The 25,489-nt window shown below is 39.8% G+C and overlaps 1 protein-coding gene across 6 annotated transcripts in view; it reads right to left on the reverse strand.

Moving 5' to 3' along the window:
• Positions 1-25,489, reverse strand: part of LOC148897612 (pleckstrin homology domain-containing family A member 7-like) — a 103,513-nt gene that overhangs the window by 57,513 nt on the left and 20,511 nt on the right. For 4 of the 6 annotated variants that reach the window (XM_088995918.1, XM_088995916.1, XM_088995915.1 and 1 more), the window contains exon 4: positions 1,044-1,127. In XM_088995918.1, coding sequence (XP_088852044.1) covers positions 1,044-1,127 — 84 coding nt within the window. Of the gene's footprint in view, positions 1-1,043; positions 1,128-15,236; positions 15,474-22,374; positions 22,751-25,489 lie in introns of those variants that run through there. The other 2 variants (XM_088995920.1, XM_088995921.1) reach the window with 2 other exon arrangements.

The raw sequence follows: 25,489 nt of genomic DNA on the forward strand, positions 1-25,489 counted from the left end.
TTCATGACGTCACGCCAGGACGTCTTGCCTTGATCAAATCAATGGCTTCAGATTCAGAGAAGATGCTTTCTTGTTACTCATCCAGTTATGAATATGATTCAAATCGTTCTGAAGAGGAAGCAAAAATGTTTGCAATCGATTAAAGAAGTCCTTCGGTCTCATTTTGAGGCGTCTGGAATCCAATGGAGCGTCCCGGAAAATGCACAAGATGGCGCCCAAGCTCCGTTGGAAATGGGCTGATTTGTCTGCTGGCAATTTGTGTCACCTAGTATCAAATAGTACTCTTGGTGTAACACACAACCATTCACCATCATGTTATTTATGTGTTTCCTTCTAATTTCGCCATCAACACGGATCAACATGAAGTTTTCATACCAAACAAAGTACCCAAAATGCATTGTGTGTCACTTTCTCGGTCAGGGGCGTTCCAGACGTTACGTCACGTCAGGCATCGTCATCAACTCGAAAATAAGACTTCCTGAATATTCAGTGCGAGTCTTAAAACCTAAAATATAGCTATATGCGGTGGAATCTTTGTAAAATACGCTCAGTAGAAGTCATTTGAAGTGATTTCAAAAATTGTGTACACAACTTGTCCGGAGGCGTCGGTTGTCCTTTCAGGTATAACTAATATTGAGCGCGAGTCTTAAAACGTAGAATATAGCTATATGCTGTGGAATCTTTGTAAAATACGCTCAGTAGAAGTACTTTGAAGTGATTTTACAAAATATGGATACAACTTGTCCGGAGGCGTCGGTTGGCCTTTAAGGTATAGCTAATAATAAAAAAGAGCTCCCCAAAAATCACTTCAGAAGCAAAACTGCTTGTCCATGACCGCCCAACCTTTCCAAGTATGTCTCTTCATTTAGATAAAAAAAACATGGGGAAATCAAAGTTAAACTGTGACCCAAAAAAAACAAACAAACGATTAAATAAATAAATGACAACAAAACACCCGTCTGGTGCTATGGACAAATTAGGCAATATGTATTTAAAAAAACATTTAGCTTAAGTATGAAAAGAAACAACAAAGCATCACTGACTGATCTTGAAGGAAGAAATCGATACTCTCCAGAGAAACTTGCCCAGTCTCGGGATGCCGAAAGGTGGTACTCCTCTGGTTATGACTGAAAACAAAGAAAAATAAGAAAGAAGAAGAGGTTAGCAATGTTTACTCCTGGTCTCAACACGATGACAAATCAAACAGACCGAACACAACTGGGGACGACAAAAGGCCCCACCCACGCCCACTCACCCCACTGTCCACGCCAGTGTAAAGCCTGTGTGGACTCAGCACAAAATACAAGCTGGAGCAGGACTGTGCTGTTACAGTATTCAAAGACCGCTAAACAACATGGCCGACCACTATTAGCGCTAGTTAAGACATCAAAGTAACTTATAAAAAAAAACCTTGTTGCGGTAAAGGCATCAAGCAATCAATGAGGCAATGCCATGGAATCATTATATAAGGATGAACCAAGGAACGATGAAGTGCTTTTAAGTATTATTTCTCAGTATTATTTCTCAGTTGTAGCTTTAGCTTGTAATGTTAGCCAGCGCTAACTGAGGTGTGTGCTTTCGGTTTGGTGTGTCTCCAAGAATACCAAACTGAACAATATTACAAAAAACAAACTGTTAGATTAAAATAAATGAATAAATGAATGAATGAATGAATGAATGACTAAATAAATAACTAAATAAAGATAGATAGATAGATAGATAGATAGATAGATAGATAGATAGATAGATAGATAGATAGATAGATAGATAGATAGATAGATAGATAGATAGATAGATAGATAGATAGATAGATAGATAGATATGAAGGAATACATGAATAGATATGAAAATGCACATACATAACTAACTAACTAACGGACTAACTAACTAACTAACTAACTAAAAATACGATTGGGGTGTAGTGGCCTAGAGCTTGAAAAAAATAATAATTTGGGGACCCTCTGTCGGATTCTTGTCTTCCAGTCATAATAACATAGATTGGTTTGGATTAATAATAATCCATTTCATTTCTAAGCGCCTTTCAAAACTCTCAAGGTCACTTTCCAGTCACGATTTCATTTCATTCACTTCATTTGTCTCACAGTGGAGAAATGTATCTTTCCATTTCACAGCAGCAATGTAATGAAAGTAAGTAATGAAAGGAAAGGAAGAAGTACAAAAACAAATACATGAGCTGCTGTAAAGAAACCTTGTTGCGGTAAAGGCATCAAGCAATCAATGATGCAATGCCATGAAATCATTATATAAGTATGAACCAAGGAACGATTAAGTGCTTTTAAGTCTCAGTTGTAGCTTTATCTTGTAATGTTAGCCATCTTGAAGTAAAAATAAATAACAAATATTAACAATAAATAACTAATAACTAATAACAATAAAAACAATAATAATAATAGTCATAATAAATCTCAAATATTAATATTATGAAAGTTAGATTTGTGTGTTTTAGTGATGGTTTCTGCGAATTTTTTTGTGAGTCTAGTCATCGCTTTAAAATATTTCTAAAATGTTGGGGTCCACATGATGGCAAGTCACCACATTTCTCGACCATACAGCACCGACGTCACATAAATTCACATCTTGGAATCACATTTGTCAAGTATTAATTGAAATTTAGGAACAATGGGACAAATCCAAATTTGAAAAACCCTACAAAAAAAAGAAAAAGAAAAAAAGACCAGCATTGTTTTGTTGTGCTTTCATGCTGATGTCACAAGCAAGATCAGGAGGAAAAACAAAACAAAACAACAAAGGCTGGTATAGCCAAACCTTCGGTCACTGGGCAACCAACTCTATAAACTGAGCGATCAGCAGCAGTCTGTTGCTGGGGGCCCTGCCATGAGCTGGAGATAGCTTGTGACCAGCAGGAATCTTGCTGGTGACACCAACATCTCAGTTGGTCAAGCAACGTTTGAGTTTTTAAATCACTTGTACTCACTTATACTCTTTGGGATTTGACTCTGCAAGATTCCGACTTGATCTTGGTTTTACTCCCTGGTGCTTTCTACTATCTTTGTCACTGCTTTATTTCCTGGAGATGATAGCTGTTCATGTAAAGCGCTTTGTTCCAGCTTCAGCTGTTGTTAAAGCGCTATATGAACCAATATGTATTGTAATGTACAGTGAAACCTTGGTTTACGAACCGCTTGGCTTCCGAACTTTTTGGTTTACGAACGTTAAATTTATGAAAATTTTACCTTGTTATACAAACTATTTTTCGGGATACACATGGAGCTGCCACAATGAGTGATGTGTCGTTCGCGAACGAGCCCGTTCTCCTAAAAGACAATGGCAGCCGGACAGCTTGTTTTGGTCATCTATTCCCCGCCCCCAGTCTTGGGTTAAAGCCACATGATTGGTCAAGAACGCAGCAGGAGGGCAGCTGGTTTAAACATGAAAGGACAACCGACGTCTCCGGACAAGTTGTGTCCATAATTTGTAAAATGGCTTCAAATGACTTTTACTGAGCGTATTTTAATAAGATTCCACCGCATATAGCTATATTTTACGTTTTAAGACGCGCGCTGAATATTCAGGAAGTCTTGTTTTTGAGTTGGTGACGAGTCCGTACGTGACGTCACTAAAGGAACGCCCCTGACCGAAAAAATGACGCATTGTAGCACTCCTTCCATCATGTCAATGTATTTTGCTGTACTTGTTTGGTCTGGGGACCTCGTGTCGCACCCAAAAATCGCCAGAAGAGGGCGTCCAAGCGCCATATAAGGAATTTATCAGCCTGTGGAAACGGAGGTAGCCACAGGAGGACATTTCCCCTCAATGTTGCCTCGAAATGGCACGGAATAAATTCTTTAATCGATTGCAAAGATGTGTGCTTTCCTCTTCAGAACTATTTGAATCATATTCATAACTGTATGTGTAACAAGAAAGCATATTCTTCGAATCTGAAGCCATTGTTTTGATTCTCCAGCAATGCAAGACGTCTTGGCGTGACGTCACGAACTGGGGGCGGGACTTTCTGAAAATGCCCAATTCTCAGCTCAATTTATTGCAGATTTTGGACACTTTAAGTCATTTTTATTGGTGTTTTGCATTTCAATAAAAATATCATACTGCGTGTTTTGGGTATTTTAGATGCTATAAAACGTTTTTCTGATCTCAGTTAAGAAACAAAAAAGTGACGTCGGTTGTCCTTTAAAGTGACAGACATACGACATTGAGAAAGTTTCAACTTTGAAAATTCAAAGGCAGAGTGTAGACTGCAAGGTTAAAATATCCCATCAATCAGGCTCCACAAACAACCCGCACAAGCCATCTGTACACTTGATGCAAAAAGCTATCAACTCAGCTAAACAGAACACAATTGATGAGGAACTAGATAAAATTATTGCAGGGAAAGCACCTACAAGGGATCATTCCTCAAGATGGTGAAAGAATAACGCTACGTTCCTCATCAAGTGTATAATGCTAATAAAACCGGCCACTCCATTCCATCAAGCCATCAACGGCCATCACAAAGGTAAATAAAATGACTTTATTATACATTACTTTATTTCTTTCATTATAATACAATATCACATTTATTATCCATAAAATAAGGTATATTATGTGTAGTTTTAAGGCTTAGAAAATCAGAAAGTAGAAAATTATGTTTTATGGAGACCTGGGAACGAATTTTTCTCATTTTAATGGTTTCCTATGGGAAATTAATTTTGGGGATACACAATTTTAACCTTACACACTCTGTCTGGGAATCAATTAAGTTTGTAGGCCAAAGTATCACTGTATATATTTATCAAATAATCTTTTTTCCGTCAATGGGATGTCCATCATTTCGCTTCACTGATGTCATGTTGTCCTTCAGACAGCAAACCAGATGTGTGGCAGACAGTGTTGTAGTTATCTGGAAGTGGGTGTTATGGAGTCAAAGTGCCGTGCTATTTTAAGTTTTTTTTTTCCAGACGAAACGCATTTGAAGTGCAGCGACGCGGGGCGGCGTGCTGACAGACAAGGTTATTCCAATTCCGACGCTTGGTTTGCGTGTGTGTTGGTTAAGCGCAAGTACAGTTGTGATAATAATTAACCCGGTCAAGGCGATAAAGTAAAGGAAGATGACAGATCAGAGAAATGTGGCTTGACAATAAATGACTTGGCAATTTGAACTTGAATATTTTATGACTCACGTTCCCCTTAAAATGATGGTTGCGGATATTTTTGCTCACCCAGGTCATTTCTCCCTTGCTGAATATTCAACAATCTGAACTCAAAACGAGAACATCTGCTGACTCCCCGGCCACCCCAAAAAAAAATCTGATGAAGTTTGGCAGGGAAACACACTTGCACAGACTATACGCCAACGTCCACTCGAACACACACTCGCGATGCCAAGACGCTGACAGTCTGCCATCACTTGGATTTACCTTCCGCCCGCATAACAACTTCTGCACCTTCACCATTTCCCTGTGCCTCCGAGCAAGAAAATGCGCCTGTAGTACACCGGCACATTCGGAAATAAACACGGTGTTGTATGCAAACATACATACTACATCGAATCAACGTGCTGAGTTCCAAGTGGGGCCTGTGCTGTCAGTGAATTCCAGGGGGCATATGGCGATGACACATTCGGTTCAGCAACACATCGCTGCTGCTATTATCTCTTGATCGGGTTACACATGGGGTGATAGCACGCAGAGATGGTCAAACACTTAAAGGACAACAGACGCCTCCGGACAAGTTGTGTCCATAATTTGTAAAATGGCTTCAAATGACTTCTACTGAACGTATTTTACAAAGATTCCACCGCATATACAGTAAAGTCTTGTTATATCGATATTCAAGGGAGTCCGAAAAAATATCGATATAACCGGGACTATCGATATATCCGACCCTGTTTGCATGTAATTTTCTCCGTGCGTGCATAGAAATAGTATCGATATAACCGGGACTATCGATATATCCGATATCGATATAACGAGACTTTACTGTAGCTATATTTTACGTTTTAAGACTGAATATTCCGGAAGTCTTGTTTTTGAGTTGGTGACGAGTCCTGACGTCACGTGACTGAAGAAACGCCCCTGACCGAGAAAGGACACACAATGCATTTTGCGGTACTTTGTTTGGTCTGAAAACTTCGTGTTGATCAGTGTTGATGGCGAAATTAGAAGGAAAACACAGAAATAACGCAATGGTGAATTGGTGTATGTTACACCGAGACAACTATTTGATATTCGCTGACAAAAATTCCAAGCTGAAAAATCAACCCATTTCCAACGGAGCTCTGGCGCCATCTTCTGCATTTTCTGTGACGCTACACATCAGTCTTGTTCCCTCGAAATGACCCGGAAGACCTTCTTTAATCGTTTGCAAACATATACAACATTATACTTTCCTCTTCAGAACTATTTGAATCATATTCATAACTGGATGAGTAACAAGAAAGCATCTTCTCCAAATCTGAAGCCATTGTTTTGATTCTCGAGCAAGCTTGGCGTGACATCACGAACAAGGGGGTGGGACTTTCTGAAACTGAAACTTTCTACGGTAATTTTGAAGTAGTTTTGGGACACATTAAGTGATCGTTATTGGTGTTTTGAATTTGACAAAAAATATCAGCCTGCGTGTTTTGGGTATTTTAGATGCCAAAAAAAAAACGTTTTTCTGATGTCAGTTAGGAAACAAAAAAATGCTGTCGGTTAGCCTTAAATATACATTTTATTTGTAAAGCAGACCTATTGACCAGCCAGGAGGTTATTTAAATGTTCACCATGAACCGAACAACAGTTATCTTCATGACCTGTTGACCTCTTGAGCCGTGCGAAGCTTTTAGGCTATGTGAAACATCTGATTGGTTGTGAACTTCAAGCCATACAAATTCCGATCTATGATCCACAGTATGCTCTTTATGGCCTTGTTAAGATTGCATATTATACATCAAACCAAACAGGATGCCTCACATCTTGAAAAGAATGTTTGCCAAACTGCGAGATGTAATATGGAACACATCTAATTATTAATGAGTGATGAGAAATCCTTCGAGTGAGCGGCACTCGCATTGCAAAATCTCTTTTAATCTCTTAATCAACTCAACCAGACGAGTGAGTGAATGCAAATTCACATTTGCCTGCAAGATAAGTTCCGAAACGGAAGAAGTATATATTTTAAAGTTGGCAGTCTGGAGATTACGGAAAGGGTAATTTACACACCTGTGAAGGCACCATGAATGTTGAGTACATATAGGTTTTGGAATATCATATTCTGCCGTCCAAATAATACCTTTTTCATGGACGCCCGAATGCTTCACACAACCGCATGGTTTCATCGTAAAAGAGTGCAGGTACAAAACTGACATGCCTGCAGTCCAGACCTGCAGACGATTGAAATGTGTCATAAAATATGAGAATGGTTGAACAGCGGAAGTTGCTGGTTTAAGTTTAAATTTACATCGTGCTTACAACAGACTTCTTAGGTCATTGCCAGTCATGCTATTGAGGCAATCAGAGCCAGGGATGGAACATTAGAGTTAATCAGATTGGCTTCAGGGAATAAATAGTCGCTGCTCCCCAAACTGTAGAGCAGGGACCTATCAGAGAAGAGGTCTGGCACCGCCACCTCTGTCCATTACGGATATATATATAGGGCCAGAGTTACCAGCACAACTTTAGTTTGCTGACAAAGCTCTTCAGATGAGGAGCGAAACGTCCGACACCTTCAAAGAAGTACAGAAGAAAGTTTTTGCTTTATCGAAGGTTATTATGGAACAACGGGGTTTGCAAATCATGTCTAAATTTATGTTTAATTACATCACTTCATTAGAAATTGGTTTGTAGCTAGCTAGAAAACTAATGGCAGATATCTAAGCGATAGCGCTCAACGGGTACTGTTGGTAGGAAGGTGGTTTTAAACCCGGTCAAAAAAAGTTATAAAAGCTAACTGAAAGTAAAAGAGTCATGACGCTCGCTGCTCTCATCTCAATGACAGGTAGTCTCAAATTTATCAAGCGCTGTCTCTTCGACTCTCTGCTTGGATATGGCTGTCAAGGCACCATCATTACCCGACGAGGAGTCTCAACAACGTGCGAGTCAACTTGACAACAAATGAGGGGAAACACTCAGACAGGCGTTAAAGCTCGTCTCACGCCATAAGCACTTCGCACACTTCATCGCTCTGGCGCTGATGACAAATGACAAAACGTGGAGAAAGAGAAGCCCCACGGGCACAACACAAACATTTAGATGAGGAAGCTCCAAGAGAAACACACCTTACGGTGTTGCTCGGAATATGTGACATCAGTATTTACAGACATAAAAAGTCACTCTTTCAATATAAGGTACAGAAGTGAGCGGCCATGTTAATTCGCGGATGGAACGCGAATATTGTTAAAAAATTGAGAGGAATGGATGATGAAGAGTGAAAATAGGCAGATTATTACGTTCTGAATGCTACTTCATTCATGTAAATTAGGCATTAGCGACTGCTAAAACATAATCCCGTTGTCGTTGGAGGACTAATGAATGAAAACAAATACAGTGATACCTTGGCTTACGAACTTAAATGCTTCCCAGACAGAGTGTGGATGGATGGATGGATAGATGGATGGATGGATGGATGGATGGATGGATGGATGGATAACTCCAGACCTTTCTAATAATTGAATTAACTCTTTTCTTCCGATGAAAGAAGAGAGTCTAAGGTTTTTTTACGCTACATTGAATGTTTACGTAGTCCTAAAACTCAATATTCTGTGGGTCCAGGAATTCAAGTGACAATGACAAAAACCCTGGCACTGGAGTGGACACATTTTTGCACGTCTGGCAGTGAATGAGATAATACGGATTTCTGCATGAAGTGACGAATTAATAAGTGACGGTGAACTTTGTGTCAGGAGATGTTGAAAATTGCTTGTGTTCATTTCAAAGCTGGGTCTTGCCTCCGCTGCTCTTTATGTTTTTCATCCCCCCGTCACCTTGGGTGAGGGCTGTAAAGTGGCACTTAATTGTTACGCCGCTGAGAAGCACCACGCCGATTCTTTAGCGCTGATTAGCTTTCTTGATTGTGTCTGTCTTCGCGTCTGATGTGGAGATGCCGCAGAGTGGGTCGGGTGCTCCGGATGACGACAGTAAATAGCAGTCTGACCCGTGACTACTTTACATTGTGACGCCGTCAAACAAATGAAAAGTAGCCACCCCACCTACTTCCCAACCCTGGCCCCTCGGGAGACTGCTGCAGGACATCTTGTTGCCATGGTAACATCTACATGAAACCATCTTTAGCTTAAAATAAGTCCTTCCACTTTCATGTCCGGCGCCATAGATATTTCCTAACAGCGCTGGCATGGTCTTACAGATGCCGATTAAGAGTACTTGCAGCAACACCTCCTTTAAATAGTGTGTGTGTGTGTGTGTGTGTGTGTGTGTGTGTGTGTGTGTGTGTGTGTGTGTGTGTGTGTGTGTGTGTGTGTGTGTGTGTGTGTGTGTGTGTGTGTGTGTGTGTGTGTGTGTGTGTGTGTGTGTGTGTGTGTGTACAGCTTTTAAGAAGAAAAAGAGGCAGTCGGCATGGCGACTGACAGCCTGGCATGCTAATAGACGACAAATCGGTAACGCATTCACATTCAAAACATTTCACAGTGTTCTGGAGGGACCGGTCTGAAGAGGACAAAATGTGCGTGTGTGCGTGTCACGTCTCAATCAAAGCCAAAAAAGGGGAGAGAGAAAAAAAAGACCCAAAAAAGACCCTTTATAAGAAAAATCTGTTGTCTTTTGTAAATTTGACGCACCACAGAGAAGAATGTTGTTCATGGATCTGCCGAATTTGAACGCTTGAAAATATTATCACTAAAGCAAATCTAGCTCTTATATATGGGGAGCAGTCACGGACAATGAAGGCCTGCAAAGCCTTCTCTGCTGGCGTTAAAATATCTGAATCATGGACTGATGTTCATTATATTTTGTCCATGAATTGTTATTAAATAAATCCAAATTGTCTTTCAGTTTCCTTTCATTACTTTTCCCCTGTTGCGCTGCTTCCAGATGTATGTTTTCATATTGAAACATTTAATCAATCACATTTCAGCCATCATTTGTCACCAGGGTCGGAAATCTATCTGGACGCCTTCACAACCAGTTCTGCAGGTCCTGGAGCATAAAATAAGTGGAGATGAAACTGTTGCTTTAAGCAATCAGATTTCGAGTTGACAACCCAAGGTCTGCTGGAACGACAGTTTTCACATTATGATTGGCAAGTTACATGATTAGCTAGTCACTAGCCAATCAGAGTATTATTAGCCGCTAGCCATAAGGACATACTGGCCAGAGGTAGCACACTGTATCAGTAGCGAGTGTTGATTTAATAGCAGTTTTGTCAACTCACAATAGCTGAAAGAGGAGAAGAAATGGATTTGGTTGGAGATTTACTGTTAAAGCCATTTTCAAGACGGACTTTAAGAAAAAATGGACATCATTATGAAAGGACGGTCAGTTATTTCCTGGCTAATGGTACCCTGTAGTGGATTTGTAGTAAATCACACTACACGTTTTAGCCATGCCCGAAAATCACATAAAGAAAATAGTGATAAAAATGGCCTCTTTAAACTAAAATTAAAGACCGCCTTTCTTCGGCATTGGTTTTTGAAACTTTTAATACTTCTTGTAATGGAACACATGTTCACCCAATTTTATTTCAATTGAAACTAGTATCAGGTTTCATTTTTTTAACTCATTCACTCTCAGACTTGTGCAAAAATGTCCCCTCCTGTGCCAGGGTGTTTTGTCATTGTCTCGCAAATTCCAGGACAGCAGAATAGAATATTGAGTATTAGGACTAAATAAACATTCAATGCAATCTCTTCTTTCATCAGAAAAAAAATCGTTAATTTCTAGATTATATGGGTCTGGAGTTATATGAGCTTGAAATGAGGGCGGCTGTCCAAAATACAATGAGATACATAGAAATTGGTTTATATAGCGCTTTAACAGCAGCTAAAGCTGGAACAAAGCGCTAACGTGGGGGAAAAAGGGAAATGCTGCCGCCTTGTGGAAGGGAAAAAACATTGCCAGAGGTCTGGCCAGTGCTTTATAGGCACCCAAGCAAGAAAAAAAACCAAACCGGACAAATTCAGGAATGGCGCTCTACGTCATATTTTCAATTCCTGAATACATTTTTGAATGGCAGTGAATGAGTTAAACGTACTGTACATGTAGCTTAAATATTGTCGGCACAGCTCGACCTTGCTCCTTGATATTTGATCCTAGCCTTAATAACAATGCCTAGGAGCAAAACCTCTCGCAGATATAAGTGTAAGTATCCTTCTTGATACATGACGTGATTACAAGCTAAATTTAGCAACAGCGAAACTGTACGACCGGCCGGCATTTGCTGCTAATGAGGCGGCAAGTGTGATACATACGTTCCCAAGCCGACTCCTTTGCCACTTTTTTAACTCCTCGCTATGTGCCGGCTTGAGGGCTTTGGACAAGGGCAGAACCTACCCGGCGTTGACAGTGAGGATAGTAGCCCGCAAGTACAACTGCGTAAAGCACCCATATTGATTAGAAATGACAAATTTACTGGCCAGCAGTGCTCCATAATGATGTTAAAACACAATCACACACACACACACACACACACACACACACACACACACACACACACACACACACACACACACACACACACACACACACACACACACACACACACTGGCGCCTCCGATTTTATCATCTATAGGTCATTCGCAATAAACCATACGAGTCATCAAAGGCGTGTAGGAGGTCCAAAAATCAACTGGATTCTTAAAAAGATAAAAACATAGTACTGTATTTTCCGCACTATAAGGCGCACTAAAAATAATTACATTTTCTCAAAAGGCAATAATAGTGTGCCCTAGATATACAGTAAAGTCTCGTTATATCGATATTCAAGGGAGTCCGAAAAAATATCGATATAACCGGGACTATCGATATATCTGACCCTGTTTGCATGTAATTTTCTCCGTGCGTGCATAGAAATAGTATCAATATAACCGGGACTATCGATATATCCGATATCGATATAACGGGACTATCGATATATTCGATATCGATATAACGAGACTTTACTGTATTTATTTATACATTTATCTATTTTTCGTTTTTTTTCTGCAATACCTCACTTCAACCTTTTTTTGTTGTTTTTGCATGACTACACTACATCACTGTACATACGTCACTACCTCACTTTACATTCAGAAATTACATGTATTGTCTGTTGTCAATTGTCTGCCTTTTTTTTAGCCACATTATATGTGCCTTGCGCGCTGTGTGAAGTTGTATTGTATTGTATTGTATTGTATTGTATTGTATTCCGTTTAGCTTAGCTCCATCTTCTATTCTATGACCCTTATAATTGCGCCATACTCTAGAAAGAAATTCAAACTACAAAGCAGACCAGATTTAAAGCCGCAGTAGCCATATTGAGTGCACTTTTCCAAGAATATTAACCGATCATTACTGGCAAGCGATGGAGTTATTGATAAGAATCGTATTGATATATATTTTGTGTCATCTTCCAGGACCCACAGAATATTACGTTTTAGGACTACATAAACATTCATTGCAGCTTAATAAACCTCAGACTCTCTTCTTTTATCAGAAAAAAAATAGTTAATTCGTAAATTATATGGCTCTGGAGTTATCTCCGCTTGAAATGGGGGCAGCTGCCCAAAATACAATGAATATAGGTTTGTATCCTATATAATATATAGTATATAACATTGAAAAAAAGGAAATGTTTCCCCTTGCGCAAGGGGAACACATGGCCAGAGGTCTGACCAACGCTTTATCGGCACCCAAGCATGAAAAAAAAAAAAAAAAAAACACAAACACAAAACCCGAAGCAATTCGGGAATGGAACTCTACATCATATTTTCAATTCTCAAATAAATTTGTGAATGGGAGTCAATGAGTTAATACAGCCCATCTTGTCTTCTGCTTAAACAGGCTGCCCAATAAAAACAACCGATGTGAGCTCTGAGCTTCAGTATCAAATGTCATTCTAAGGGAAAAAAAAAAACCCCAAGTCGTGTGTCAAAGAATGCTGAATATTCCGTCTGAGTGGACTGCCACTGTGACCTTTGGGGTGTCATTCCGCTTGGACTGCTTGTCAAAGTGTCACGTGTCCACCACACAACATCAAGAAAAGGACAAAATATACAGAGTGAAGGACAGGAGTCGGTTGGGATAGGGTGCCCGGTGTGTGCAGTGCAAGTCAATAGAGGGAAGGGGGTAAAAGATAGCGAGCCGGCTAACGATAGCATCCATAGTAGCTGATTGCATAACTGATCACACAAACCAAAAATCACGAGTGAAGCTCTCACCAATTTTCAGTTTGCTATTTATTAACACATTCACTGCCAGATGATGTGCAAAAAATGTGCCCACTGCAATGCCAGGGTTTTTGTAATTTTCACTCATATTGCACGACACACACAATATTGAGTTGCCGGACTACATAAACATTTAATGCAGCGTAACAAACCTTAGACTCTCTTATTTCATCAGAAAAAAAAGAGTTAATTCATAAATTGTATATCAGCTTGAAATGAGGGCGTCTGTCCAAAATACAATACAATACATATTGGTTTATACAGTGATACATTGGCTTACGAACTTAATTGGTTCCCAGGCAGAGTGTGTAAGGCGAAAAGTGTGCATTCCAAAAATTAATTTCCCATACGAAACCATTAAAATGAGAATAATCTGTTCCCAGGTCCCATAAAACATAATTTTCTACTTTAGAAATAAACTGTACCGTATAATAAAGTCGTTTTATTGACCTTTGTGATGGTCGTTGATGGCTTGATGGAATGGAGTGGCCGGTTTCATCAGCATTAAACACTTGATGAGGAACGTAACCTTCTTCTTTCACCATCTTGAGGAATGATCCCTTGTAGGTGTTTTCTCTCTGATAATTGTATCGAGTTCCTTATCAATTGTGTTCTGTTTATCTGGGTTGATAGCTTTTTGCATCAAGTGTACAGATCGCTTGTGCGGGTTGTTTGTGGAGCCTGATTGATGGGATATTTTAACCTTGCGGTCTACACTCTGCCTTTGAACTATCAAAGTTTAAACTCTCTCACCGTCTTCCTGTTGCTTTAATGTTTGAACCCCCCTCCCACTGCTGCATTCTTGACCAATCACGTGGCTTTTCACCTGTTGTTAGAAGAACGTCCCGAACGTCATTGAGCCAGCTACGTGTACAAAAAAGTTCGTATGCCAAGGTAAAGTTCGTATACCAAGGTAAAATTTTCATAAATGTAACGTTCATAAAACCAAAAAGTTCGTAAGCCAAGGGGTTCGTAAGCCAAGGGGTTCGTAAACCAAGGTATCACTGTATAGCGCTTTAACAACAGCAGAAGCTGGAATAAAGCACAAACATGGAAAAAAGGGAAATGCTTCCAAAAACATTTGCCAGAGGCCACGACCAGCGCTTCATCGGCACCCAAGCATTAAAAAAAACAAAACCCAGAATTTGGGATTGGCGCTCTACGTCATATTTTCAATTCCTGAATACATTTGTGAATGGCAATGTATGAGTTAACAGGTTTGACATTTTTTTATAGTGGCAAATGGATAAGCAAAAAAATGGTGAGTGTAATAACGAGGCTACACCAGTTTGTCCTGTCCAGTGCACGTTGTTGTTACAGTGTGTCTTGTATTGAAACATCTTTTTTTTCAGACAGGGAAGAAAAAGTTTGCCGTTTAACTCATTCACTGCCAGACATGCTAAAATCTGTCCACTCCATTGCCAGGGTTTTTGTCACTGTCACTCAAATTCCAGGACCAACAGAATATTGTGTTTTAGCACTATACAAACATTAAATGCAGTGTAAGAAGCATTTCATCTCTTTCATCAGGGAAAAAAAAGAGTTAATTCCTAAGTTATATGTGTTTGGAGCGATCCGAGCTTGAAATGGGGGCAGCTGTACAAAAGGCAAATCCTGCCCCCATGTGGGAGGGAAAAACATTGCCAGAGGTCTGACCAGCGCTTTATCTACATACACCTGAGGAAAACCCAAAACCCGAACAAATTCGAGAATGGCGCTTCATGTCACGCTTTTCAATTTCCCGAATAAATTCAGGAATGGCAATAAATGAGTTAATGATTGTTCAATCGTTTGCTGGCTGCCAGTGAAATATCAAAATGGAATACCAGCCTTGTGAGAGGCAGGGAACCGTAAAACGCAGACCGTACACATGCACACACTCACAAATCTTGACGCTCACCTCCGCGCTAGGTTGACCCTCACAGTTTATTCCGGATTAGTGAAGCAAGCATCGAAGTCTTGTCAGCAAGCACTACTTTCATTCCAACGTTGTGTATTTGGGCGAAAAAATGCAGCCGAGTCCTCTGACAGATGAGGTAATGATTAACAGGCACTCTGAACCGCCGAGTTGATCGATAAATCTAACACCGGTCAGATCTGGCAAAGAAATGACTTGGAAGCTAATTTATAGAATACAATAACATCCTGATTTTGGGTAACGCGACCCGACCAGAGTCTGATTGAAAGTAAATTAAACGGCTTGGCTCAAAGTTGCCAAAGAATTGACTTGACAACTTTTGATTCCGAGAACCAAGAGCTGGTCAAACATTAACTCAGCTTGAGTTTGGTTATTCATTTCAAGAAGACAGCAAAGTAATTGGTAACGTGAAGATTGTTTGGGACATTATGAAACTGTATCTTTTTTGTAACATTACCTGTGTCTTGCTCAAACGTTTGTGTTTACTTCACATATGACCTTTAAATTTTTTAAGCACAGAATCGTGGGATGTGCGGAAAACTTGAACGTTAAGTGTAGGAACTTACTTATATGCGCAATTGTGACTGACTCCATGCTAACTGGCTAATTAGCACATGAGCTAACCGACTAAATTATCTCATTAGCTGCTATTCACGAATTTATTCGGGAATTGAAAATATCACAGAGCGCCATTCCCGGATTTGTTCGGGTTTTGTTTTTTTTTCATGCTTGGGGGCCGATAAAGTGCTGGTCATGGCCTCTGGCAATGTTTTTTACCTTCCACAGGGTAGCGGCATTTCCATTTTTTACATGTTAGCGCTTTGTTCCAGTTTCAGTTGATGTTAAAGCGCTATATGAACCAGTATGTATGTACTGCATTGTATTTTGGACCGCCGCCCTCATTTCAAGCTCATATAACTCCAGACCCATATAATTTAGGAATTCACTTTTTTGTGATGACAGAAGAAAAACTAAGGTTTTTAACACTCTACATAAAGTTTATGTAGTCTTAAACTCAATATTCAGTGGGTCCTATATTTCAAGTGACAATGAAAAAACCCTGGCACTGGAGTGGACACGTTTCTGCACATCCGGCAGTGAATGAGTTAAAGACCCTTTAACAGGTTTTGTTATCAAACAAGTCCTACCAGTATGAGTGACAAATTGTTTGGCGAACGAACAAGCTTGAGGTCTTGCTAAAAGAATTCGTGGCTAACCAACCAATGTTAATAAGCAGGCTAGCTAGTAAGCTATCAGACAAATTGCTAGCTTACCGTAGGTAATACGTTATGTGGATAAAATCCAAATGTATTAGCTGTCTTTTAGCTATGTATTAGCTAGCTAGCTCACCCACAGAAAAACTTATCCTATGACTGTAAAGTGACCTTGAGAGTTTTTAAAGGTGCTTATAAATGAAACTTATTCTTATTATTACTATTATTATTATTATTATTATTATTAATATCTTGGCAGCTGAATGCCTATCAAGGTAACAGGCAAGTAACCCAACTATTAAGCTAGTGGACCAGCTTGGTTTTTTTTTACTAGCAAAGGGACGACTTTATATCTCAAACTCAAATTTTCTCGTAATATTGGAATAAGTTGAAGGTGAATACCAAGCTCCTCAATGGGATTTTCTATCTGCAGTAAGGATGACTAATCAAGATGAGGAGCAAATTTTATTTGAAATACAGTGACAGTGAAGCATCAGTTGAAGGACAGTCATTTGGCAGCAAAAAAAGAAGAATGAGACAGCAGTAGCATCTCAATCAACTACATTGATACCTTCGCTTACGAACTTAATTGGTTCCCAGACAGAGTGTGTAAGGCGAAAAGTGTGTATCCCAGAAATGAATTTCCCATAGGAAACCATTAAAATGAGAATAATCCGTTCCCAGGTCCGCATAAAACCTAATTTTCTACTTTCTAATTTTCTAAGCCTTAAAACTACAACCAATATACCTTATTTTATGTATCATAAATGTGCTTTGGTATTATAATTAAAGACATAAACTGTACCGTATAATAAAGTCATTTTATTTACCTTTGTGATGGTCGTTGATGGCTTGATGAATTTCTTTTTGGGAGAATGGCTTCACTCTCTCTCTGCCTCTAAACTCCCTCCTCACATCTGCGTTCTTGACCAATCATGTGGCTTTAACCGACGACTGGGGGCGGGGAATAGAGGACCAAAACAAGCCGGTTGCCATTTTCTTTTAGGCGCTCGTTCGCGAATGACACATCACTCATTGTGGCAGCTCTGTGTGTATCCCGAAAAATAGTTCGTATGCCAAGGTAAAATTTTCATAAATTTAACGTTCGTAAACCGAAAAGTTCGTAAACCAAGGGGTTCGTAAACCGAGGTATCACTGTACCACAAATTTCTGAAATGCAACAAATGCTCTACTGGTAGACAATTCCATGGGTCCTCGTGAGAGACTGCAGTAGGCGTGAGTCGCAACAACTTAGTTTTTTCACAGGGTTTATTTAGACGAGGACAAACTTCCTGGCCGATATGGCCAGTCGCCGACCTGCCCGGCGGTCCAAGCTGTGAGTCATTCCGCGGTTAAATCCCTCTGCCCTGATGCAGAGATCACACACAACCGACCAACACCGCCTCCACTACTGCTCACAAATAAACACAAGGACTTAAAAAAAAAATATAAATATATTTAAACATCACTTTGCCTGATCATGTTACTTCCGTCCGATTTAAGATGTTTATTTTATTGTTGCGCAACATTGCGTTGAGGTCCATTCGACTTTTATCTCATAGATGCAAATTTATAGCATTATTTATTTTTAAAAAGGTTTCTTCAGCCGTCATCTGTACTTCTTTGAAGGTGTCGGACGTTTCGCTTCTTATCCAAAAGGATTCGTCAGCGAACTAAAGTCCTTTGCTGGTAGTTTTGGCCCTATATATAGATAGATAGATAGATAGATAGATAGATAGATAGATAGATAGATAGATAGATAGATAGATAGATAGATAGATAGATAGATAGATAGATAGATAGATAGATAGAGCCGTCAGGAGAATAGAAGTAATCAGTGTAGCCGCAGGGAGTAGTCTTCTGCTCCCCACAATCTGAGAGCAGACTGATTACTTCTATTGTCCTGCCTGAGTATGGGGTCTACGACTGGCCTGATTGCCCCATTTTATCTGGTATCACCTCAGCGGCATAACTAAGCCTATGTTGCCTAAGAAGTCGATTGTAGGAACGATCCAAATTGAACCTCACCCCACCACGGTGATTTAGTGAAGGGTTTTGCTGTTTTATGAAAATAGCTTCTTTTACTCCCCTTTCAAACCATCTATTTTCTTTCGCTAAGATTTTAACCTCATTGTCATATGTGTATATGTACTGCAGAGAGCACAACCTGAGAGCAGGGACCAATCATAGCAGAGTCTTGCACCGCCACGTCTGGACAGTAGGGATATATATAGGCCTGAAACTACCAGTAAGACTTTAGTTTGCTGACGAAGTTTCTTGGATAAGAAGCGAAACGTCCGACACCTTCAAAGAAGTACAGATGACGGCTGAAGAAACCTTTTCATCGATGGACCACTCCTATATGACTGAGAACGTATACATACATTATTTATTTTTGTTTTCATAATCTTTCAGAAACTAAAATAATCTGGGCCTACTTTGCATTTTAGACTTTTTTTAATTTGAACAGATTCGAGAATAAAGTGGCCCATTTTCAAGTGCTAATTCCTGGCTTCATTTTGGGAAAAAAAATCTAATTTGAGACATTGCTGCATGAATAACGCATAGCTACAATGAATTAGTGGTGCAGTGTTCCATTAGTCGTCAGGGGTCCGTGCCTGACACAGGATCTGATATAGAAGCAGACGTGGGCAGTGGTCTGCTTTTTGTTGGCTGACAACCCCTTGGGGGTTTGGAGCTGGATGACAGGACCATGTTGTAAAACAACAACAGAGTGGTTTACAATAATGGTTGTGTCGACTTGCTTGGCATTTTGTTTTTTTTGTTTTGTGTGAGTGTGTGTTTGTTTTTTGGCAGCAAAGACATGAACTCATTCGCTGCCATTCCCGAATTTCAGTGTGACGTTGAGCGCCATTCCCGAATGTCAAATAGAGCGCCGGTTGGCGCTCTGGCAATGTGTTTTCCCCATCCACGAGGGGGCAGCATTTGCCTTTTGTCCACGTTAGCGCTTTGTTACAGCTTCAGCTTTTGTTCAAGTGCTATATAAATCAATATGTATTGTATTATATTTTGTACAGTCACCCCCATTTCAAGCTCAGATAACTCCAGACCCATATAACTTAGGAATTAACTCTTTTTTTTACTGATGAAAGAAGAGAAACAGGTTTTTAACGCTGTTTTGATTGTTTATGGAGTCCTAAAAGTCAATATTATGTAGGTCCTGTATTTCAAGTGACAATGACAAAAACCCTGGCACTGGAGTTTGCACGTCGTCTTCAGCTGTTGTTAAAGCGCTGTCTAAATCAATATGTATTGTATTGTATTGTATTGTATTGTAATGTATTGTTTTGTATTGTATTGTATTTTGGACCGCCACCCTCATTTCAAGCTCAGATACCTCCAGACCCATATAATTTAGGAATTAACCCTTTCTTTCTGATGAAAGAAGAGAGTCTACGGTTTCTTATGCTGCATTGAATGTTTATGTAGTCCTAAAAATCAATATTCATTGGGTCCTGCGATTTGAGTGAAAATGATACTGTCCACTGAAGTGGACACATATTTGCACATTGTCTGGCAGTGAATTAGTTAAAATAATGCACCTGGCGATTTTATTTTGTCTTACTTGATTATGAACAAAATGCTCACTCAAGCATCAATGAATCTCACTTTTCGTATTGACACCAAAAAGTCTGAAAAGTGAAAATCCAGCAGTGTAACAGCGGCAAAACATGTTAACTCAAAATGGCCACCTCAATCCAAAATGACTGACTTTTTGTTAAAATTAAAAAAGGCCTTGTTATTTCATCTTGACACCAAAAAGTCTGAAAAAGTAATTAATTATTCAGCAGTATAACAGAGGAAAAACAAGTTAACTCAAAATGGCCACCTCAATCCAAAATGGCTGACTTGGATTGAGGTGGTCCTGCAATTTGAGTGAAAAACCCTGGCACTGAAGTGGCCGCATTTTTTTGCACATCATCTGGCAGTAAATGAGTTAACAGGTGAGGAAAGTGCATGACGCAGAACAACAATAAATGCAATTTTCTATCCATCAACTGTCAAAGGGAAAACCGGTTTTGGATTTCGGTTGAGACCGAGTGCACAATGAACAAGTCCAGAATATCCAGTTTAACCACAACAGTCACCGAATGACCTAGTAAACCCTCAGGAGTAAGTATGATTTGTGCCACAACATTCTTTCCTGGTACAAGTTTCATCCAGGCACAAAATTTTGTGGAGATAATCGACCGGATAACAGGATAAATAACATCAGCGAGCAATGGAAAAATATGACAAGATTTATAAAGAATGGAGTACTTCTTCTCTCTAACTATCGGTGATAAATTCAAATGCGACAAAAATGCCCGAGGAGAAACGCTGAGTTAAATTGCAGTTAACTTGCGTCAGCGTCTCTACAAACAATATGCAGATTAGCCAATGTGGGGCGACTCCTCGGCTAGCATACATTTGTGGAATGTAAAATAAAAGACATTTGTTCAAGATGCTAACTTAGAATAAAAGTGAAGTCCCAACACTAACACTTGAGGTACACCACAGATGAATAATGTCATGTAAAAATTAAAAAGAAGAATTCAGATTTCGAACTCCCGTCCACATAAAGGAAATTATTTGGCTTCCTTGTATGGAAACTATCATGAATCATTATGCATGGTAATTCAAACATTCTTAATAATAATAATAATAATAATAATATATTTCATTTATAAGCACCTTTCAAAACTCTCATGGTCACTTTACAGTCACAAGATTTTTCTATGGGTGAGCAGCGGCAGCGACACGCGCCAGCGTTCGCTCAAACCGGAATAACTAGAAAGCTAGCTAGCTAATAGCTAGGTAGCCAGCTAGAATCAGAATCAGAAAACTTTGATTCGTCCCACAATGGGGAAATTTGCAGATTGTATGTAATTTAAGCATTGTTACTCTTCAACTGAAGAAAATTATGTCCAATCTCTACAACTATGAAACAAAGTTGGAGGGGTGTAAAGATTGACCCCTGAGGTACACCACAGACACATAAGTTCCTCTTAAGATTCAAACAAGAATAAATCTGGGAAAAAAAGACGGTTGACCATTTTTTTCTGATTTTGGGTCGACACATGTGAGAATTTGGGGTTCATTGTTGAGAATATCAAGCAATTTAACTCATTCACTGCCAGTCTCAAATGTATCGAGGAATTGAAAATATGACATTCCCAAATTTGTTCGGGTTTAGGTTTTTCTTTCTTGGGTGCCGAAAAATTGCTGGCCAGACCTCTGGTAATGTTTTTTTTTCCCTTCCAGAAGGTGACAGCATTTCCCTTTTTTCTATGTTAGCCAGCTTCAGCTGTTGTTAAGGCGCTATATAAAACAATATGTATGTATTGCATTGTGCTTTGGACAGCCGCCGTTATTTCAAGCTCATATAACTCCAGACCCATATAATTTACGAATTAACTTTTTTTCTGATGAAATAAGAGAGTCTAAGGTTTCTTACACTTCATTGAATGTTTATATAGTCCTAAAACTCAATATTATGTGGATCTGTGGAATTTGGCAAAAAAAAGCCTGGCACTGGAATGGACACATTTTTGTACATCGTCTGGCAGTGAATGAGTTAAAAGAAATACAAAATTCACAATATAGCCATCCAAAATTTTTGTTTCACTTCTTCATTTGAACTACTGAAATGAAACACAAATGGTTCCCGCAATATTGTCATTTGTGCCTTTCAAACTTGGAGGTGCTCAAAGCACTCAACAAGTTCCTGAGAATTGAGAGATTAAAAAGAAACATTTTACAAAACCGAGTTACATTGCCTCAACCCGGGTTTAGGCCACCGTTTGTAAACCATTTAAAACAAACTAGTCGGCAGGAACGAGACAGCAAGTAATCCCGCCCTTTCAAGATAGCCGATTTGGAATGTCGGTAAATAGATCGCATACCTGCAAGGAGCATGGTAGAAAGGATATCCAGGCTGTGGTATGTGATTGCAGTATCCTGACTGATTCCACATGATGCTTTTTTTTTGTAATTTCCCGACAAGTCCACAAGTTTCTATTTGGATACCTTCAAATGAATCAATGTCCCCCGAATGCCTCTGGGAGTGATGTCAGATGAAACCAAGCACTGGTTTGTACACCTGGGAAGGTTGTCGCTCCCTTCCCCCAGCTCTTGTTTTTTTTTTCTTTTTTTGGAGGGGGGAGTGTTACAAATAACTATTCAGCAGAGCCCTAAACAAGTGCTCCAGGTGAGGAGTGACATCGCAGGCTCCCACCGTCGAGAGTCAGACCCCCCTTCCTCCACGTCTTTCCTCTCAGTAATAATCAAACGGAACAGCTGTCTTTGAGGTCAACACCCCCCCCCCCCCCCCCCCCCCCCCGTCCGACGTCCATCCTCACGCATACCTCCCGCTGCGCCAAAGTTCAAAACATTGCGTATTCATCCCAAAATATGTGCCTCGTTTGTGATTTTGAGAGGAGAGGTAGCGAAAAACCAAACGCTGGCTCTCTACCCGGTTTTCCCGCTTCGCAAAATGAGCAGCCAGCGTCTGTAGCCGGACGAGGAGAGGCGGGCGGGAAGTGGAGAGAGTGAGCGAGTGCGAGGGAGAGAGAGAGAGAGAGAGAGAGAGAGAGAGAGAGAGAGAGAGAGAGAGAGAGAGAGAGAGAGAGAGAGAGAGAGAGAGAGAGAGAGAGAGAGAGAGAGAGAGAGAGACTAACAGACAGAGAGTGAGACAGAGAGAAATAGAGAGAGACTTCGAGAGAGAGACTTAGAGAGACAGCAAGAGGGAGAGACTTAGGGAGAGAGTAAGAGAGAGACATGGAGAGCGAGACTTAGAGAGACAGCAAGAGAGATAAAGAGACAGAGAGAGAGAGAGAGAGAGCGAGAGAGAGAGAGAGAGAGAGAGAGAGAGAGAGAGAAACTTAGAGAGAGAGAGAAAGAGAGAAAGAGAGAAAAAGAGAAAGAGAAGAGAGAGAGAGAGAGAGAGAGAGAGAGAGAGAGAGAGAGAGAGAGAGAGGTGAGTGAGTGAGTGAGTGAGTGAGTGAGAGAGAGAGAGAGAGAGAGAGACTTAGAGAGAGAGAGAAAGAGAGAAAGAGAGAAAAAGAGCAAGAGAGAGAGAGAGAGAGAGAGAGAGAGAGAGAGAGAGAGAGAGAGAGAGAAACTTAGAGAGAGGGAGAGAAAGAGAGAAAAAGAGAAAGAGCAAGAGAGAGAGAGAGAGAGAGAGAGAGAGAGAGAGAGAGAGAGAGAGAGAGAGAGAGAGAGAGAGAGAGAGAGAGAGAGAGAGAGAGAGAGAGAGAGACAGACAGACAGACAGACAGACAGACTTGGAAAGTAAGAGAGAGAGAAAGACTTAGAAACTAAGAGAGAGAGAGAGAGAGAGAGAGAGAGAGAGAGAGAGAGAGAGAGAGAGAGAGAGAGAGAGAGACAGAGAGAGAGAGAGAGAGAGAGACTTGGAAAGTAAGAGAGAGAGAAAGACTTAGAAACTAAGAGAGAGAGAGAGAGAGAGAGAGAGAGAGAGAGAGAGAGAGAGAGAGAGAGAGAGAGACTTGGAAAGTAAGAGAGAGAGAGAGAGAGAGAGAGAGAGAGAGAGAGAGAGAGAGAGAGAGAGAGAGAGAGAGAGAGAGAGAGAGAGAGAGAGAGAGAGAGAGAGAGAGAGAGAGAGAGAGAGAGAGAGAGACAGAGAGAGAGAGAGACAGGGAGCGAGCGCACATGTGAAAGTGAAAGTGTTTCCAATGTTTCCATGCCCACTAAAACTGTGGCTCAGGTTTCATTTGACACCTGAACGCAAATACCTGACCTCATCCTTTTCTCGTCGATCTTGCGTAACCTCAGCAAAACCATCTGGAAGAACCGAATCGTCATCTTTGACTGTGCATCTACTGTATATATATATATATATATATAATAATATAATACATTTCATTTCTAAGCGCCTTTCAAAACTCTCAAGGACTATATAGATAGATAGCTAGTTAGACAGCTAATAGATAGCAAATAGCTAGCTAGCCAGGTAGCCAGCAACGGTGACCCGTTCAACCGGGAATAACTCAAATATATCAAGTTAGCTAGCATTGTTAGCGTAAATGACAGACTATTAAAAAAAAACAAATGTGGGTAATGACAACAAAAGTTTCCCCACTCCAGATGTCAAGAAGATATAAGTTGCAGGAAATATGCAACGGGTACCGAGACAGAACCACATGGGAAATTGTAAGGAAAGGAAATTGACCGGTGACATCACCGTCCGTCACCTAAAAAGTGAAAAGGATGATGGAAAGCAATTGTCAGCTGGGGAGGAAGTAGAGAGACGAGATAAGGCAAAGGATGAAAAGGAAAAATAGGGTGAACGGGCCCTTTGAGCTCCTGCTCTTTGTATTTATCTGGAGACAGAACTGCGATTGAATCTAATCTGTCTTGGAAAACACAAGGGAACGCAGCCTGTTACCCAGAGGCCAAAAAAATGACTTCATAAGGTAATATTAGTCTTTTTTTTTTTTTTTGGGGGGGGGGGGGGTAGAAAATAAAGACTATGTTGTCCTTAAAGTTGATTTATTGATGTTTTGTTTAACAGTAAGCAAGATTGTGGGTGGCAATAAATAGATAGCTAAATAGCTAAATAGCTTGATCGCTAAATAGCTTAATAGCTAAATAGCTAGATAGCTAGATAGATAGCTAGATAGCGAGATAGATAAATACATGTAAAACATACATACATACATAAAATACAACATACATACATAAATATACTAATAAATGAATATAAATAAAGAAATAGTGGTTGAGCAAAATATAAATCTAAAATAAATGAATCCATAACTAAATAAGTAAAAAAAAAATAATAAAAAAAAAATACATGAATATACAAATAAATGAATATAAGCTAAAAATCAATTAATACATAAATAAAAAAATAAAAATAAATAAATAAAACAGTAAGCAAGATTGTGGGTGGCAATAAATAAAAAGCTAAATAAAATAGCTAAATAGCTAGGTAGCTAGATACTAACAATAAAGAAAAATAAATAGATAAAAGATAGCTAAAAAATAGATAAATGGAAA

The sequence above is a fragment of the Hippocampus bargibanti genome, linkage group LG05, assembly GCF_051943395.1.
Source record: "Hippocampus bargibanti isolate YZ-2025 linkage group LG05, ASM5194339v1, whole genome shotgun sequence".
Taxonomy (NCBI): Eukaryota; Metazoa; Chordata; class Actinopteri; order Syngnathiformes; family Syngnathidae; genus Hippocampus; species Hippocampus bargibanti.